The 20,808-nt window shown below is 37.3% G+C and overlaps 1 protein-coding gene across 50 annotated transcripts in view; it reads left to right on the top strand.

Moving 5' to 3' along the window:
- Window positions 1-20,808, top strand: part of MEF2C (myocyte enhancer factor 2C) — a 169,565-nt gene that overhangs the window by 129,377 nt on the left and 19,380 nt on the right. For all 50 annotated transcript variants that reach the window (XM_048221175.2, XM_048221181.2, XM_044384036.3 and 47 more), the window contains 2 exons: window positions 7,790-7,976; window positions 10,463-10,510. In XM_048221175.2, the coding sequence (XP_048077132.1) occupies window positions 7,790-7,976; window positions 10,463-10,510 (235 nt within the window). The remainder of the gene's footprint in view (window positions 1-7,789; window positions 7,977-10,462; window positions 10,511-20,808) is intronic.

Here is a 20,808-nt window from a genome sequence, read left to right as displayed (position 1 = left end):
TATTGAAGAGAAATAACTCTGCATGTATTATTTTGTTTGCCCACATAGAGAGGGGAAAAGTACATACCTTTTATTATACTCTGTCATCAGTCAAGTGATGTTAATTTTGTGACATCAAGTGATGCAACTCAAAGGTTCACGTGCTTTCTGAATAACTAATATTAGAGTCTGAAACCCTCATTGTGTACCAGCTCTTCAGGAGGTAATTAATTCCTTTCTCAAAAAAGAACATTTTTCATAAGTTAGCAAAACACCCTCAACCTGAGGATTGGGAGAGACTCTGCAGTGAAAATTTGCCTCAGCAATTACAAGTGCAGGTATTTGGGACCAAGAGCTCTAGGCTGAGTCCACATCTGCCCTCGCAGGGTAAATTAATGCCTTACACGTAGTAAGTGCACGACCACCCTGTGTCGAATTAAATCGAACACTTTAAAACTCACTTATAAAATGTATGAATATTAAACGTTCTGTCCTCATAAATACATCTGCTTCTTTTGTTAAATGAAATAATGTCAGCAGTAGAGCTTTTGTTGAATCAGAATTATTAATACACGGTATCATGAAAGAAAGCTAAGTAGCTTAACTTCTTAAAGGTTTCAAACAACCCAGTACTACGTACAACACATCCACAGTGGGCACTTCATCAAAAATAAAACATTTCCTATCAGATGCAGCGATGCATACTTATTATACCCGGAATGCTTAAATGATAAAATGCCCTTTGAGATTTTATCTTGCCCAGAAGAAGGAAAGAAACCCCTCATTTCAGCCAGTTTTTAATTCTCACGGGCTGAGTTTCACTTGCTATTCAATACACTGGCTTAGAGCTGCTGGGCATAAAAGTTCGTGAATATAAGATTGTCGGTGTCTCAGACGGGAGGAATCCCCGGCACAGTTAAGAGCAGCATATGTAATACGGCGGCACAGTCTCCATGGCCGTGATCCTAAATGCGTGTGAAGCCTTAACCCCCTGAGGCTCTGGAAGAATGCCCATATTTGCACACTGGATCGTTTTTCCCATGCTTTAGGAGAAGGAGGTGTGATGCATACCTGGACTCCCTCACACTATTTCATCCTGTCCTGTAAAGAGTTCAAAATCAGGATACATGATTTCTTAAGAGGTGCAGTGGTGTGTGGCAGGGGATGAAAACCACATGAGAGTTTATAGGCCAGGCTGTGAGAAGGACTACACAGCTCCTAGCTGTGCCTCCCAAGTCTTCATCTCTTTAGTAAGTGCTCCAGTCTCCACGATGAAAAGCCCAGTTTTCGCACATCGCTTTCAGTTGCTGGAAGTAAATTTTGTTGAAAGTTTCCACAGCTGCTAAAACATTTACAGCAGAGCAAGGACACTCTGCCCTTTGTATGTAGAGAGTGTCTCCACCTCTTTAAAAACATTACAAGACTGTTTTTCTGTTTCAGAGACCCAGTTTGAAGAGTTTCCCTTTTAAAATAGAGAATTTAATATTGCAATCACCTGTTACAATATAATTTATACCCATATTCCTCAATTACATGAAATAATTCATGGATGATTTGGAATCTTGTTGACCAGCATTTCCTCATGTGGGGTTTGCCACGGTTCATGCTGGGCATCACAGCAAGAAAAAAACAGTTCCATTTGAGGAACCAGGAATTAGGAAATGGGCTGAAGGAAGGAGGTGTGGTTGCAAGATTGGTTGAAAGTGAACGGGAAGGGAGGAAGTGGAAATAGTATGTGTTTTCTTCAAATAACAGACTGTGAAGAGAGAGAAATACTGCTGTAACTAGATCAAGGAAAGAGTTAAAAGGAAAGGCTCTGGAGATTACCTGCAGAGGAGGAATGCTTGTAGGAAAGAAAAGATCAAAGGCATTGGTGCAATGGGGCTACAGTGGGGAGCTACTCAAGGTAGGGAAGGAGGTTGGGGCCGGAACAGGACAGAGTTGTAGGTAGACCCATGACCTAGTTAAGGTGGTAGATGGGTAGAGTGAAGCTAAGTATGTGACCACCTAGTGATTTCTGTGTTTTATATGGAACTTAGCTTCTATAGATATTGAGATGAGGGAGTAGGTGCTGGAGAGAGACCAAGAATGGTGAAGGTGTAGACATTGTGAGAAATGGGGGATGAGAAGGGAAAGAGCAAGTATGGGCTAGAGTTGTCAGGCAACCTTGAGGGAATCTGGATATCAGCAATTGGAGCGGTGTGATTTCTTTTCTTTGTTGGTTCTCAGCAGTCTGGTAATGGTTGATCGAAAGGGAGTATCATTAGTGGCCCAAAAAGGGGACTCAGTTCAGTCATTCACATTAAATAAAAGAGGGCCTATTAACTAAAAATATTTTATTAAAAATATTTTATTTAACTTTTTATTGGACTTTTCCTTGTGGTAAGTTTGGGAAAATAGTGGGTTTTGGGTAAGAGTTCAGATACCTTTCTGACCACGATGACTCACTTCAGTAACCATGATCAGTTTGTTCAGGGATAGACACTAAAAGCTTTTTAGCTCTCATGCCTGTGTATCTTAAAGCAGGGCTGGCATCGTGGGCATGTGACCTATGCAATTACACAGGACCCTGGTCTTATAGGCTTTGCTGTTGCCACCTTGAAATTCTTCATAATTTTTTAACAGGAGGCCCCACATTTTCATTTTGGCCTGGGCCCTGCAAATTACATAGTAGTCCTGCCTACTAGTATTTTAATCACCCCAAATTCCCTCTTCCTACCTGCCTTGAGTGTTCTAAAATTTGGAGCCCGGCCCTGGAAAATATGCAAGTTGGGAGCTCTTAACTACTTTCTGGCTTCCAATTTTTAGACAAAAGTTTTTTAAAGAGATGCTTTTAAGTTCCCTCATTTTGAAAGATCAAGAAGAAAAAAAGTAATGCCAAATTCCCGTAAACATTTATACATTTTTGTAGCCTTTGCATTCCCTAAAATGTTTAGAGCTGGTTAGTCTCTTTACGTTTGCGAACAATTCATGTCTCAGGTCAGATCAAGGGAGATTAAATGACTTGCCTGGCTAAATAACAATTTATTACACAACTGGACTGCAACTGAGATTTCTGATATAAAATCTGTTGTTCTTTCTGAGTCTCTGAGCTATCTCCTCAGTGTGGTCATTTTTAAGCTTATAATTCGACTTTAAAACTATTTAGCCAGTTGCTAATACAATAAAGAAGCAAAGCAAAAGATAGAATGCAAAAAATGTTAGCATATTTTATAAATTGTGATTTTTTTTGACGTATGCTTTGGTTACAGAGTTATATCTGACTGCTGTTTAACCAATCACAAGAGAATTCTATACTTATCAAATTGTTTACAGTCCAGAATGCTGGAAACCGAATAATTATTTGGGATGATGGTCAGAGGAAGAGAGGAGTAGAGAGATTTTCACTGAACCAGTTAGTAGGGTGGTTCAGATTTTATGAAATAATTATTGATAAGTTTTCTTATTTTGGATGTGCACGTAGTCGGAGGAAATGGGCTTTGCTCTCTACTGAGACACAGTCCACACTCTGTAGAACATTCAGGGGAGAAGTAGTTTTATAGCAGGTCCTTAAGTGTCCAATCATAGTTAAACATTTATAAGTAGTAATAGTGAATACAGATTAAAACATTTGTAGCTAAAAGATAGCTTTTAAAATACCAAAGCTGAGTAAATACAAAAGAGAGGAGTCGCAAAGGTTTATTTTTTCCTAAGCCCGCAGTCACAGCCTGGCAGTTACAAGCACAGAGCTCACACTTAACATGGATGCTTACCCACATGTCATGGGAACCCTTTTAGTTCATTATCTTCGTGGTTTGCAAATAATAAGCTGCTAATACGAAGCCCATGCTCACTTCACAGTATGATTTCTGACTGCAGTAGTTTATTTCTATCCAAAAACTTACACTGTGTTACACAATGATTTAATGGAAAAAGCAACAGGCTCAGTCACTTACTAGTTTGATGACCTTGGGCCACTTAATCTCACTGATTTAAAAAGGAAAGGATTATATCCATAGTGAAGGGATGTTGAAAGGGTTGGATCATATAATGTGTGTGAATTATATAGTATGGTGCCTGCTCAGGAAATAATCTACAGTAAATTGTAAGCTTGTATGTTCATATTAGTACAGTGTCTTCCTAAAAATTCTCCTTTGATGAAAAACATTCAATTGATATAATAAAAAGTAGACTAGGCGCTGCATTCCCTTACAACAAAACAGCTCTAGCAGCTTGATGAAAGGGAACATTATTTGGCCAACATCATAAGTGATGTTACAAAGGAAAGAGGAGCAAGAGAAAGAGATCAGGAGAGGGATGGGGGGTAGTCAGGGTGGGCTTCCCTGAGAAGGCCAGATTTTGAGCAGAATATTGAAGGAAGTGCTGGAGTTAGCCATGGAAATGTGGCAAGAATGAGGGAGTGTGGAAGAGGACAATAGGAAATCAGATCATGAAGCCTGGTGAAAGCTGGAATTTATGGGGCCTTAATGGAACATTGGAAGAAGTTGGGCTTTTCTCTGAGTAAGGTGGGAGCTTCTCACAGGGTTTGGAATAGAGGGGTGTCATCATCTGATTTGTGGTTTTAAAGGATCAATCTGATTGCTAGATTGAAAATAAAAAGAAGGAGGGCAAGGACAGAAGCAGGCAACTCTTAGGAGGTGACTGCAGTGATCAAGGCAGGAGGTGATGGTGCTGGAAGCAGAGTGGTAGCCATTAGAATGAGAGGTGTTTGGAGAGTGGGTATATTTGGAAGGTAAGCCCATAGGATTTCTGGGTAGACTGGATGTCAGGTGTGGGAGAAAGTGAAGATTCAAGGGGGATGATTTTATTCTGTGCCATTGAAACCATTGTCATCAGATGGAGATGAAGAAAGGTATGAGTGGAGTGAGATTGGAATTGATTTTGAGATGTTTGAGACATTCCAGGAGAAATATTGAAGTTGTTGTTGGATATGCAAGGCTGAATAAGGAGAGAGTTCTGAGACACAGATAAAGAACCATGCTCCTCTTAAATTCAGAGATCAGGGAGAAAAGAAAGAACCAGCAACAAAAGCTGAGAAGGGGCAGCCATCAAGGTAGGAGGGAAAGTCCAGAGTTTGTGAAAAGGAAGAAAGTTTATCAAGGAGTGACAGCTGTGTCCAAGTTGAGAACTGAGGAGTTCCCATTGGATTTCGCAGCCTGAAGGTTAACAATGACTATGACAAGAGGATTTTCAGTGAAGGGGGAAAGGAGCACTGTTTAATGGAACGAGTTGAGAGAAAACAGTGTGCTATATTTACAACCCAAATTACAAAAGCAGAATTGCCATTGGTGACATGATTTTCCAAGATGGTGAACAATTTTTAATGAAGTTCCTTACATAAGAAAGTAGAATATTCCCTCAATGCACACAGTAATTGCATTTCTGGAAATTTCAGTATATAACAAAATCCGTGTTTCGATGTATAAAAATACCTTGTGTTTGTAGAACATAGTTCTGACTCACATCTTTGTAAATGGGTTTTTTCACACATATGAATGTCCAGTGGGGGCTTTTGAAAGTCGAATGGGATAAGAGATGATTCTTTGTTGTGTTGAACTCTCCCACATATGACAGGGTATACAGCATACCTGTCTACCAACCCAGAAAATACCAGCCACACACCCCCAATTATTGTGACATCCCAAAATTGTTCCACAGATTTCCAAAGTGCTCCCTAGGAAGGGAGTCCACCCCTGGAGAGTACCACTATTCTGAATCTGGAGAGTCACTATTACGGCTCTGGTGGGAAACACAGTCACTGAAGGGAGTTTGGTAAAAGGACTGTTTGTAGGTAGGTAGAGTTCAGTGAAACCCAAAGAAATAGTAAGTATATTAGGGCTTGCAACCTGGAAGCTGTTACCATGACTAGGCCTAAAGGAGCAAGAGGACAGAAAAGATACCAGAGCACAGCAAGATCTAAGTCTGTAGAAGACGTGACCCCTAAAGAGGCGTGACTTTCACAGGAGGAATGCAGCCTCTGCCAACCTGTGGCTCCGCACAGAGGATGCTACAGTAGCAAAACCCCCTGACCTCTCCTACTCTCTGTGCTCCTGCCCGTGCCTCCACTGGCCCAGCGGAAGCCAGAGGGCAGGGGGAGCCAGGTGCATGCAGCCCAGGGCCCAGAGCAGTGAAGAGGGTGGAGAGTGGATCTGAGGGGCAAATAGAGAAGACCTCCCACAGTTGCTTACCTTTGTTTTCTTAGGTATTCTAAGTAATTCTTATTTGGCCTTTGACTACAGGAATACACTATTTTATTCATTCTACAGACATTTATTTTACGGCACACACGAATCCTTTTTGTTTAAAGGGCTCTGAAAATTTGAGCCTCTGGAAATTCATTCTTAGATGTCTTATCCAACATTTATATTTCATTGTATCATGATGTTTATCCAAAATTATTGTTTGTTACTCTGCTTAAAATAAATAAAGTCTTAATAAAGAATGACTTTTAATAGAGCAGTTCAACATTGTTATTTCCCTGTAAAACAAAGACCTGTAAAAGAGTTATGAAACATGTGCTTCTGTGAATATCGACGTGTCCAGATCATGGAAGAAAAGAAAATAGGAAAAATAAAGAATAAGAGAGCATAAGCCTAAATAGAGAGCAGTATTGAAATCACCACCAGGATAAACAGCTTTTGCAGAGCATGACATATGATGCAGGCCAGCCAATCAACCAGGAAAGGAAAGTTGATGTTAGGGTTACCGAAAAAAATGATAAAAATATAAATAAAAATAAAAACCTTTGACTCACATGCACATAGGCATTTAAACTCACACAGAGGCTTATCTGAGAATCCTGAGGGAATGTTCTATATAAACCCTGTCTCTAATAGATAATATTAGATACATACATACACACACACATATATATCCGTTTTATAGTAAGAATGCTGTATGCTCTGACACCATGAGACCTCTGGCAATGTATTCAAGCAGAATTTTCATTTATAATGTCAAAAAAAAATTTTAAAGGAGGAAGTTGTAAGTATGATTATCTAGTTAGTGCAAGCAGAGAAATAAGCATGATTTTGCTTAAATTGCTAAAATAATACCAAAATATCAATACTCAGGACCTGATTACTCTAATTAGATATCCACATGACTTCATTGCACTAAATATTTGCCAGCTTTCTCATTTGAGATAGAGGTCTTCCCATTTGTTAGTGTCAGTGCATCCCCAAAATGTAAAGTGTAACACATATTCTGAACTATCATTTTAAAATATGAACTATTGAATGATACATGCTCTGTTGAATTCTGTATCTTAAAATGTCTATTATCTTTAGAGTTACTCTCAAAAGACAGACTTTTAAAAATAATAATTAAAGTATATGTGCTATTCACAATCTTGGAGATGATTTTATATCATTAAACTTCTGCATAAATATGCTTCAATAAGCAATTAAACCGAAGACTCTGGTTTGCATTTTAATCCTCCTTTTTCTCTGTGAAGTCATCACAATCATGTACCTTTGATCTTGCAGTCATTTCTGGCACCAGATTCAGACATCACAAATGAACAATTATTACTTAATAGAATGGAATTCAAAGACAATGGAGTCTAATGAAATGGGGCTTTGTTTTAAACAAAAGTGAAACGTTTTCTAATAGTTGCAAAGAAAGAGTTCTAAGCACATTAAAGAAATCAATTTATGATCTGAACATCTTGAGAGCTCTTCTTAATGGTCTTCTAGACACCAAGCAGCTTGGAATTTGAAATTTTTCTTGGGAAAGTAAAGGCTGTCTGTACTTGAGGGCTTCTGTTTCTCTTCTTACCTTTTACCCATATTTTTTTCTGTTCCTACAGGCTGTTCCACCTCCCAACTTTGAAATGCCAGTCTCCATCCCAGTGTCCAGCCACAACAGTTTGGTATACAGCAACCCCGTCAGCTCACTGGGAAACCCCAACCTTTTGCCACTGGCCCACCCTTCTCTGCAGAGAAACAGTATGTCTCCTGGTGTAACACATCGACCCCCAAGTGCAGGTAACACAGGTATGTCCTCATACGGATGCAATGTTAACAAATCATTGGAAGGAGCCACTCTTGGCAAAAAGGGTATTTTATCACCAAGATGTAGACCTTTCCAGTTTTCCATTTGTTATGTTCCTTCGTTGCTTAATATCCACTCCCTTTTAGGTCTTCAACCTTGTTGGCCTGTTTTTTGAAATCTTTCGCAATCTGCTATTTATCTGTTCAGACCATCACCAGTCTCTCATGTGGCTATATTAACCACATACTTTCTCAAACAGAAAGTCAAACGTCCTGTCTCCATTCTTTTGCTTCTGCTCTTGTCCCTCCTGAAATGCCGTTTTCCCTCTTCCTCTGAGCCAGATATCACCTCTTCCGTGAAATCTTCCTCTGCGTCCTCCGATAGCATTTATGCCATTTAGTTATGTATTATTTTGGCCGGTTTTTATTTATTTATACAGAGTTATACCACAAAGGACTTAAAGCAGAAAAGAAATATGATAAAATAGTGTAACTTAAGAAGTATGAAATAAAAACAAAACTTAGACATGAAATTAAGAGTACATCATAAGAACGTATATACACGCTGCAAATTTGTCTCAACATTTCTACAAAATCCCTGTTGTTGTGTAATTCACGGTGTCCCAGAGAAAAGAAAGTATCGCTCAGGAAAATTTCACCCGTTCTTCATACTCAGATCAAGCAAAATACAATATGATGTGCTATGTTGAATATGTGTCTGTTTCCCCACTGGATTTAAAGATATTAAAGGGAACAAAGTCCTGGTTTGCCAGCTTCAGTCAGAGCCAAGTAGATGTATACTGAATATAACCAAACAATTCCTTTCTATCTCCAAAAGAAGCACCAAGAATAATTGTATTTCTAAATTGTATATAGCAAACTATCATATATTACATTTTATTTTTTTTTTAAAGATTTTTTATTTATTTATTTGACAGAGATAGAGACAGCCAATGAGAGAGGGAACACAAGCAGGGGGAGTGGGAGAGGAAGAAGCAGGCTCCCAGCGGAGGAGCCTGACGTGGGGCTCGAACCCAGAACGCCGGGATCACGCCCTGAGCCGAAGGCAGACGCTTTAACCGCTGTGCCACCCAGGCGCCCCCATATATTACATTTTAATTTTTAAAAAGCACTCCATAGGACATTTTTAATATATCTTAGGCACACATAACTGTATTAAAAGCAATTTATTCACAGAAGAATTTTTCCTTGAGAATACTTCAATATCTGCCTTATAATTAAAACAAAACATGTATTATTATTTAGTACAGAAACTTTATATAGAAAATATAATCAAAATCAACCAAATAATAAAATCTTGATAAATCTTGAGTCTGAGAGATGTGTATAAAGGACTTCATTATGCCATTCTCTCTACTTTTGAATATGATTGAAATTTTTCATAAGAATTTTCAATCACCATATGTTATTCCTTTCAGATCATACTCAAACACAATTCAATTTCCTATTTGATAAATTCATGCTTGTTTATTTTTTAGAATTTCATACTTTATTTCCAAAATATTATTTGATTGGAAATAATAAACATTTCTTAAAATATAATGAACATTTTCTTCAAATTCCAAAACCAGAACCGACTAATAATTATAGACTGCCACTTAGGATCAGTTAGAAAATAATCCAGCTGAGGGGCACCTCAGTGACTCAGTCGATTAAGCATCTGACTCTTGATTTCAGCGCAGGTCACGATCTCCGGGTTGTTAGATAGAGCCCCATGTCGGGCTCTGCGCTGGGTGTGGAGCCTGCTTCAGACTCTTTCTCTGTCTCTCTCCCTTTCCTCCCCACCTTCCTCTCCAAAAAAAAGAAAGAAAAGAATCCAGCTGATAGTCAATTCTTTTGGCTAAATCTTATTCCTTAAAAACTAATAGTAATTATTATACTCAGGATCTTATTGAAACATCCCAGATGTCATATTTTAACATTGCCAAATTTAAGTTAGCGGTGAATAAGCATACCTTTCCAAATTTGTAGCGGATGAAACCTACTTTATTGTGTCAGTAGGGAAAATTCAGGTAGTAAATGAGGTCATTCACTGTGGGTAGATTCATGAAATGACCAAAGTTCTGGACAATTAGCATTTTACAAAATTACTTATATAAAATATGTTTACAAAGAATTAAACATCAAATGTATGGTTACTTGAACATATAGTAAACCTTACTCCTTTTTTTCCCACTTTCTATAAAACATCCAAAAATGAAAATTCAGAGACCATTTAAACACTGGATTTTTAAAATGTAACCTTTCTTAGAAAGAAAGATTCTGCGAAATGTCAGTGATTGAATGTAGGTTTAATGTTTGAGCTCAGCATGTCCTAATAAAACAAATGTCAGCCATCTAAGTTAGGTTATATTTTACAAATTTAGGACCCTTCGGAGAGTCAAAATACTGTGTTTGCTAAAGGTAAAGTGTGTTGTTTTGTGGACCTTTAGCATTTTCTCCTTTTGATCTTTCTCTTTAATCCATAGGTGGTCTGATGGGTGGAGACCTCACATCCGGTGCAGGCACCAGTGCAGGTGAGTGGGAACCTCTGTGCCACAGCAGTATCATTGTTCAGGGTTCCTTTGCTGGGCGATTTGCAGGAAGTACGTCTTTTGAACAAAGTAGGGAGATCTGTGAGATGCATGGAAAAATGGCCCCAGGAACTTCTCAAGCAGTTTTTATGATGCAGAAGTGGATGGATAGTAACTTAGAAGACTATTAACTAGAACTTTTCTTAATCAAACTTCACCCAGTCCACATAATCAGAAATGAGGGCTCTGATCAAACCAATTTAATCCTAGATACCATCTCTGGAAACAAAAGTACCTTTAGCAAGACTTGCCAATTGAGTTCTCTGTTAATTATTTCACATTAAATGTGAATCCCTCGCCACCCAAAGAAGTACCAAACTCCTGTACGTTTCTAAAGGAAAATACATTTTTAAAAGGAGGGAGTATACCTCTGAAATGAATAATACATAATGTGTTAATTGAATTCAAATTATTAATCAATTAAATAAATAGGAATAAATAAATAAATAATTTAAAAGGAGGCAGAGAAGGGCACCTGGGTGGCTCAGTTGGTTAAGCATCTGCCTTTGGCGCAGGTCATTATTCCCAGGTTCTGGGATCAAGCCCTGCATCGAATACCACCTTGGGTGCCTTGCTCAGTGGGAAGTCTGCTTCTCTCTCTCCCACTGACCCTCCCTCCTGCTCTTGCTCTCACTCACTCTCTTGCTCACTTGCTCTTTCTCTCTCTCTCTCAAATGAATAAGTTTTAAAAAATCTTTAAAAATTTTTTTTGAATTTAGAAAAATAAAAAGGAGGGAGTGAGATTATAACCATTCAACAATATTGTTAATAAAATAAAGCCAGTTTTGGCATTAAAATGAGCTCTTAGAGAATGTGAATATAGCATACCCCCAAAAAGCTGTTTAAATATACTTTAGCTCTTAAGAATTTCTTCCACTATGTCCAATCATCTTATAGTCACACTTCTCCAGGGTTCCATATTAATTCATATTATTGTCATTATTGAGATATTGTTGTCATTTTCAGTGCAGAGGTAAGACAGCGCAGTAGTTTTTAATGCAAACCACAGTTCACTATTGGCATAACAAGTAACCATGGTAATTCCTGCAGCTGGAACATGATATACATTTAAAATAGTAAGAGACAGGCATGAATGACACGAGGTTATGTTTGAAATGTCAAAAAAAAAAATTCAGGCTTATTGAAATATCCATGGACAACCTAATTAAAATATTTGCCATGGTCAAATATAACAACCTGCTAATTATAAGAAAGAAGATAAAGAAAATCAGCATATAAAAACATTTTTATAAATATATCCATTTAGGGGTAATGTTTCTCCTTCTAATACTGGCTCTTCACTAATTCAGTGAGTAATGAAGAAAAAGTATTAGGACTACACAGTGAATTGACAAACAGAATCAATGGAATTGGCGTCCTATTTTATCTGCCTTTTAAAAATTAGGTAGAGTCAAATTAATGAGTAAACTCAATAAACTATTTTTCTGGGCATTGAAATGAAGTGCTCATTTTTTTCCCCTCGAAATACTTTGAGGCTTGCAGCCTCAAAATTACAAAACCAGACCAAAGCCAGACCAGTGTTGCTTGGATTCAAGTCTCTGCCAAAACTACGGTTAGAGAGAATGGTAGGGAATAAGAACTGGGTTGTCACAAAGACCAAGAAAAAGGTAACTTTAAAAAATGGTTTAGATGTTATGATATTTTATCCAGTATCTCAGTGCTTTTATAGGAACAGCCAATAGTGGTGAAAAAAGTTATTAGATGTAGTAAAAAACATATTGGGGGGGGATGGGTTACTCAGCCCTAATGGAAATAGACTCTTGTTTCTGCTTAATAGCTAGAATGCTTTAGGATTCTCTATTGAAAATAAGAAGTGTTTGGTTGTTCAATTATGCTGTCATTGTCAATTCTCTGACAGCCCGCTAAGTTTAATGGCCCTCCAGGGACAGAGAAGACACTCAGTCTTGTAAGTGTAAAAGTTAGCCACATATATGGCTATGGCGTCATTGAAATAAAAAAATCTTAGGAGCTTAGCAAATTTATCTTCCTACATCGAGACCTCTACCACAGACATGAGAATCTCCTACTTCAAAAATAAAAGGAAACAAAAAGAAAGACACTCAGTTGCTCCACCCTGATGATAATAAACATTATATCTGGATGAATGTATCTCGTAGCCATGAGCATGTAACTCTCCCAGTCTCTATATACTTGCGAAAGAGTTACTTCCTCACTTTTTAAAAATAGAGGAAGAAGCCCTTTCCAACTCTGGCTCCACAGAACACCTGTTGCAGATGCCATTTAGTAGAGTCCAGCTTAGCTGTCATGTCCTGCTGCAGGCTCAGCCACCTTCCCCTCCTTTCTCAAACCCGCCAGTATCGTGTGTCAAAGCTGAATATATCTATGCTGATGTCAGAGAATCACATAACACCAGGGGAAGCAATGCCAGCCACAATGTCTCTGCATTTTCAGAAAAGAAAACTAAGGCAAAATAGCCAAAAGATATCTTTCAAATTTTGAATATTGTCATTGAAATTCAAGGTCTCTGATAAAGTTAGAAACTCTGAGGTCAAGTGCACATAATTAAATACTTTTCAGTCTTTGTAATTTTTTTCAAAATCAGATCATCTCAACTTATAAAGAAAGGGGATAGTACCGTGCAGAAAGAAAGTAAATTTAACAATTAGCATGTGCTTGTAAATACCAAGAGACCAAAGAGATAAGCATCCACTTTTTCAGCTAAGCTCGATGATAAAGTATAGCAACTTTCCCATCCAGCCCCTGAACTGTACCTCTCCCTCACCCCGTCATCCAGTCTTACCAACTCTGCCTCCAAGGTATTTCCTAAACCTACTCCTTTCTCTCCATTCCTGTCCCATTGCCCTGGTTCAGGCTCCTAGCAACACTCCAGGACTGTTTCCAGAGCCCACTAATTTGTCTCCCTGCTTCACATTGCATCCCCCTCCAGTCTCCCCATGACAGATTAGCCTTTCTCAAAGGCTCAAACTAATTGTAGGTCATCCTTCATGTGCCCAAAGTCCAGACATGGCTTCCCATCTCTTTCAGAATTAACCAGGAGCCTCTTATCTCTGGTCCAGGCCTCCTCTCAAGTCTTAAACCTTCCGTTCTGCCACTGCCAGCAAGAACCCTGCACTCTAATAATAGCAAACATTTAAATTGCCCTTACTGTGTGCTTTACAAAAAGTAACTCACTTATTCTCATAATGGTTTTTTAAAGTAAATATGCATACTATGCCCTTTCTATGGATGGGGAGACTGAAACAGAGAGAGGTTAAGTAATTGCCCAAGGTGGAACCCAGGCAGTCTGTCTCCAGAGTCCATACTCTTAACCGCTTCATTGTGCTGTTGCCTGACAGTGTTGAAGCCACTTGCCTTTATGTATGCATTCCTAGTGCTTCTTTCCCTCAGCTTCTTCTTGCTCCTGAGCACTCCTTGCCATCCCTCAGAATTCAGTATAGCCATTCAGGAAATCCTTTCGTCCAGAAGGAATTATACATCTCTTCTTTTTTCTCCCATGGAAGCCGGTGCCCACATCACTATCTCATTGCATTGTAATTGCAATGTCTGGGCACACATCTTTTTCCTGTGTGCTCAGCCCTCTAGGGGCAAGCAGTGTCTTTCTTACTCAGATTGTATTCCCAGCTCAAAACAGAAGAGATAGCACATGGCAGATACTCAGTTAATGTTTGTTAGCTGAATAAAGGAAAAATTAATCTACTAGTCATAAATGTTTAATAATGTTGATGTGAAAAAAGAAAATACTTCCAAAAAATAATGTAATTTTAAATATAAAAAATAGACCCTCAATCTATAATGCACAAAAATAATATACTCTTTTGACACTTATACAAAGAATAGTGAATTATTTGATTAAATGACTGAGCACCATTAGCCAATAAAGTTTTACTAACTTTTCTAACATACTTAATAGAAATCCTGAAGACGGATCTACCGCAGTAAATGAAATGTGGGTTGGTACCTCGGACCATCACAAATCGCCTCTTAAAATAATAAACCTCTTATCACTTAAATTGAAGCAATTTCAAAGATGAAGGCAAATGGTAATAAAGAAGTAACAGGATGGGGTTGTACTCTTGGTATAAGGGAAATATAGAGCAAGTCATTATAAGACATTAGTAGTGGTGACATTTCTAGGTTTCAGTTCACTGTTATTCATCCAGGGCTTAGTCCTTTCCTCTCAACAGCCAAAATCAAAAGTCTCTGCTTTTTAAATTACATTTTGTCATAGCTGTGTAATTAAAGCTTTTAACATGCTAATCTTACTGGTTATTGATGATTGAAGATCAAGTTCAGGTGAGTTTTTGTAATCATTAGATTTAATAGAAATAAGAGGTAGGCATTCTCTTTTTTCAGCTCAACTTGATGATAAAATATAGTATCTTTCCCATCCAGTCTCTGAGCTATGCCTTGTGTTGGCTCCTTCTCAGGGCCTCTAGTCCATGTGGTACATGGACAGCCGTGCCTTGGGTTGGATTTTTCACTATCCTATTAGTACCCTTTGTTTTCACTTTGATAACATAGCCGCTTTTTATTGAGTTCCAAGTACCTGTATGCTCAAGGATTCATGATTGAGACAAAAGAGAGAGAGAGAACGGGAAGGATAGAGAGAGAAAGAAAGGAGAACCCGTTAGGAATCTCTTTGAAAGTTTAAGAGAATTTTACAATCTACGTAGCTATTTGACAATAAGGCAAAGGAGATTTATGTATATTGGTTAATAATTTTAATTGGCATTTATTGTAAATTAGATATAATTTTATAAAAAAGAAACTAACAGCTGTTTCCTTATTTTGATTGTTAATTGTTTACTATTTTATGCATTTGGTTGTCAAGCATTGTCACTTCTGGAATGCTTAATTTATATCAGCTAAATACATGGAGACTTGATGGTGGCAGTGTACTGCTGTGGATAAAGCACTGAGTGGTGAATGAAGAAGGAGCCCTCGCTTCCAGGCTCTGAACGGACTCCATCTGGCACCACCTCAGGCTGTAACTTTGAACGTTTGAACTTAGTACTCACACTGGGGATAAGACACAAATATCTTTACGTACAAAGTTTTATGATTATGTAATCACAGAACTTCACTTACACGACTTTTTCATAATTCATTTAGTATTGAAAAAGAAAAATTTAGGGGCGCCTGGGTGGCGCAGTCTTTAAGCGTCTGCCTTTGGCTCAGGGCGTGATCCCAGCGTTCTGGGATCGAGCCCCACATCAGGCTTCTCTGCTGGGAGCCTGCTTCTTCCTCTCCCACTCTCCCTGCTTGTGTTCCCTCTCTCGCTGGCTGTCTCTCTCTGTTAAATAAATAAAATCTTTAAAAAAAAAAAAAAAAGAAAGAGAAAAAAAGAAAAATTTAGCATATAAAATAGAACTGAGAAGAGGAAAAGGTCATAGATTGTTTAATTATTCTGTACCAGTACCGTTGTTTTGCAAGTATTTGTTTTTGAGGATACTTATCAAAAGTTTGTTGGCTGACTTTCTTATCAGCCAAAAAGACTTCTCTGCAGTTCTTACTCACTGATTTGAAGTTTCAGTAAAGTAGTTAAAAATTCAGTCTAAAAGGATTGGCTTTAACGAGTTTACGTTTTTGTTACCTAACAATATACAGATTCAGACAATGTAATATTCAAGAAAAGGAGATGGATACCATTTAGTTGCTCTCAAACAACAAAATTATTTGTGTTAGTATAAAATTTATATTACTTTTTGAAATACTGTTAAGCAGCGTGTGAAAAAAATCCAAATTAATAGTCAGACTCTTGTTTTTGAAAGTATTATTCTTGTTAGTTTGAATTATTCTGAACAAAAATTCTGAATTCATTTGCAGTTTTACCTTGGGAGTTCACCCAAAACATAAATAGAGATCCATCAGCATTGCTGTATTATTATCTATGAAATTAAGTAACAGTGATATTTTTAACCCAAACCAAGGTTATTATCTAGATTTATTAAAGGAAAAAAAATACTAAGTCCTCTTAGTTGGACGATCTACAAAATAAGATTCTTAGCCATTGCCAAAAAAAAAAAAAAAAAAAAAAAAAGCAGTGTCCACTTCCCATATACAAGACCTGGAAAATTATAAATACCTTGATGCCATTTCCTAGGGGCCGTTGTTGAAGTGGGAGAGACAGGTCAAAGAGAAGATAAATGAAGGATGTTACAGGCTAGGTCAGGATATCGTAAAATCTGCTTTGACCCCCTTAGTTTAATTTAATTCTTAAGGAGTTTGATTTCCACAGGGAAAAACAAAATTTCAAATTACAGCTTCCTCGAGAGTGTTTTAGCAGATTTTAGAGCCCTTTGTGTGTTTCTGACCTCACAATTTGTATCATTTGTATCCCCATCTTCCTATTGTATTCAGCAAAGCAATGTGAAAATTTGTCTCTTCGCTTATATACCATTGACTTAACTTGAGAGTGTGACCGATAAAACTTTGGTCATTTTTAATATTAATACAAGCAGTTTAATATTTCCTCCTAAAATATTAGTTTTGCTCAGCCTTTTTCTTTTTTTTCTCTTAGCAGTTTTTTTTCCTCATTCACAACTGGTTTCTCTTCTCCTTGTTTTCGGCAACACCGTAAGATTTTATTTAGGGATAATACAGAGAGTAAAGGTCTTTTCAAAATCATTTCTGATATGAAATTGTGCATCAGAAGATAGCAGATGCTGAAGAAGGGATGTGGTTAAAAAAGCCCCTTTTTTGGAAATCAGCTTCTTACCTACCAGGGACTTTTTGGGGCTTCAAGGCTGTTGGCCAAGAGTATAATTTGCTGTTTTTAGACAAAATTTAGTCACTTAGATTTTACAGTTGGTCTTACATGGTGTGTTCACTCAAATTTCAATTCAAAGAGTACTGTAGTCTTGATAAAGTCTCATATTTGAAAGAGTAAATCAAATATATTCCTTTAGTTTATTTTAAACTAAAGGAAACTATATTGTACCAAAACCTGGATAAACAATTTCAATTTATAATCTATGGATGTGTCCACAGGATGCTTTGGTATTCACTGGGTTTACTTATTATTGTTCCATTTTAATCCTTTTCACTGAATTTAGTATTTACTTGTTAACTGTTTTACTAAACACTGTGTCCTCCTTTCACAATTTCTTGACCTTACACTCCATGTACAACCTCCAGTTATGGTAAAGAACGGATTGTGCTCTATTTGTAGTGTGGGGGGGAAACAGCCTGCTGTATTAATATAGGTTATTATTAATGTAGTAATAATAGCAAATCTAAATCTATGGTCAATTTACATAAACATGATAACATCAATTTACATGACAATCATGACAAAGGAAACTTTAGTTTAATACTAAGCAACTCAGAGATATCTAGAAAATCATGGAGCAAAATTTTGCACAAGCAGTAATTTGGGAAAATACTCCAGAGGCAGATATTCAGAAAAATAAAATAATCAGTGAAAATACATGATATATAAATTATTTTAGGGATGACATTATTGCCCTTGGAAAGTCTGTGAATTCCTGTTTTATACAACTGTTGTGAAAATTAATTGAGGTAATGATACAAGGCAGTACCTAGCACAGTTTCTGCACCAGAGTAAGTACTTATTAATAAATGTTAGCATTGTCCATATTACAATTATCTATATTCTTGATTTTGTAAGCAAAAAATGAAGCTTAGTTTAATGCAGTGCCAGTAATATTTATTAAATGTGTAGTAAGCGAGTAGAGCACTAGTAGGCTTCACGGAGATGTCTGCCGCAGCCCCTACCTACCCTCCAGGGTGGGAATAAATAGGATATATTAATAAACCCGAGGAAGAATAGGAGTGCAATGCAGTGTAGTGCAGTGCAACACATTTTACTTTGAACATTATCATCTTCTGATGTGTCTGCAGCAGTTGTGTAAATGTTAAAACCACAAGTAATTATTCTTTCTCTTCTGTCACATTCTCTCTAATTTGTACTGTCTCAATATTTTTGTTTATAAAAATGACTGTAAGAATGAGCGATTGTGTCAATAATGAAGACACCCCCTCATTTTTAGCAAAGAGACAGTCCCAAAATCTCAAGAAGTGAACGATTAAGTGAGTCATAAATCTATCATTCATTGTTAAGTGGAATTTTTTTTTAAGATAGCAAGGTTCCGTATCATTTTTATGGTGCAATTAAAAACTATCCCTTCAGCAAATCAGTACTCGAAGTAGAATATTTTGAGTGCCTTTGTGCATTGAAAACATCAGGTTGTCAAATTCTTCCTTATTTGCAAATGGAGCTTTTATTCAGAGAAATACAAGGATGCATTCTAAATCTGAAACATCTGGCTTTTGTAACAAAGTAGTAGAAGCAGCTTATGTTTTGGATTCAAATCAAAACTGTCCCACTTACTGACGAGTCACAGAAGCTCCCTAAACCTCAGTTTCCTTCTCTGTCAAAAATTAGGATGATAATGCCTGACCCACAGGAGCGTTAGGACAAATGAGAGACTGGTTTGCCCAAACAAACCTGCTTGGTGACACAGACTCTCAATCTTTGGAAAAACAACTCAGTAATAAGTAAAATTTCTTTACTTCTGCCTCACAATCCAGAGCCTACTGTATGCGCTGAATGTTTAGTGTTCAGTGCTAGTCGGCAGATAGACTGTTAATTTCACAAAAGATACTAAACAAAACGGGTCCAAGAAATACCAAGGACAAGTGGGGTAGATATGAAATCCGTGAAGGTCTGATTCAGCATCGGGGTGACATGGTCAAGAAGAAGCCAGGCTCTTTTTAGAATATCTACTGCCCTCTAACTGGTACAGCCAAGAATAGTCTTGGCTTTTGTGTATTCTTGGATTTTTTTTTCTAAGAATACACCACAAAAAACACTGAGGTTTCACAGGAGTTTCTTCATAATCTAACATTATGCATTATTATATTATTTCCCTAAGAAACCCTCAGATAGAGTGGAGACTTGATTTTATGTTTAAGAATCTGTAATCAGGAGTCTTTACCAGGATAAGAATCAGAAAATCTGCTTTGCCTCTATTCCACAGTAGGCATATTAAAATTTTCATCATTCCCAGATTTCTGACCTCCACATGTTTTGTGGTTGCCTTTTGCCTTAGAGCCATCCCATGAAAAAGATCTCCCTTTCCCTCAAAAAAAAAAAAAAAAAAAAAAAGATTGTGATTCACAATAGCTAAATAACATAGATTCTAGCACTTTTGACAAGGTTTCAGGCATTCAGGGCACAGTGAATATAAGACTGAATTCTATAAGGTGATAATATTTTTCTACTAAAAACTATTTTAAGTGCATTGCTTCCAGTAGAGTAGTGGGTTGTCTGAGCAAGTTTATTGTATACAATTTTAAAGTAATTTCAAATGACTGTGAAAAGATGTATGTTTGAGAATACAAAATAATGTCCTGATACTGGAAACTAACTTATCCTAAACTAACTCAAATATAAAATTAATCGATGGTAGTGGGCATTATTATGTATGTGACATCTCTAGTTTAACAAGACAGTATGCTGTAAATGTTTTCAAATTGTTCTAATGAAAGAAAAAGAAGAAAACCTAGGTTGGTAAAACCTTTTGCTGAAGTAAAAGCAGAAAATCAATATATCAGGTTCAACTGAATGCTATCCCGTGGCAGTTTGCCCCAAATTCCAAAAAATAAGATACCATTAACAAATTACAAAACAAAGTCAGTTTTATACATCTCTGTATTAGAAATTACAGGTAACAACTAATAGCAGATACTATAAAATACTGAGCATTTCACTATCGTGTTAAGTGGTTCTGATGGAAGCTGGTCTCTTAAATTGACAATAGGTAGGTAAACATCTTTGCCCTCCATTACAGGAGAGATTATTGACTAAAATATTACAAAATCTACCTTTAAGAGCATATTTAATCATCCACTCGAAATAGCACACTGGAAGTTAAACAGTTGCTCTGGCATTTACTGTTGCTAAACCCAATATTTCCTATTTGTAAATATTTATTTATCCAGGAGACCAGAAATACGGTTTAGAACATCACCATTCTGTGCCTCTTTGTGTAAGTGCAGAGTTTTCTCAACCAGAAATGCCATTTACGACGGCCAAGCTGACCGTTGAAGCTCCCACATCACCTCTGGCTTAGGAAGGGCCTTTGGGTCTCACGTCCCTGGTCTCACACGTCACTTGTTTCCTCACCTCCTTCGCATTCGTGTAATTTTAGAATGAGATTTGACACAGAAGGGTTTTCAAAATCCTAGAGTGTGACGGATTCTCAGGGAGCAGA

The sequence above is a fragment of the Ursus arctos genome, unplaced genomic scaffold (genome assembly GCF_023065955.2).
Source record: "Ursus arctos isolate Adak ecotype North America unplaced genomic scaffold, UrsArc2.0 scaffold_5, whole genome shotgun sequence".
Taxonomy (NCBI): Eukaryota; Metazoa; Chordata; class Mammalia; order Carnivora; family Ursidae; genus Ursus; species Ursus arctos.
This window is presented reverse-complemented; position numbering and strand designations above follow the sequence as displayed.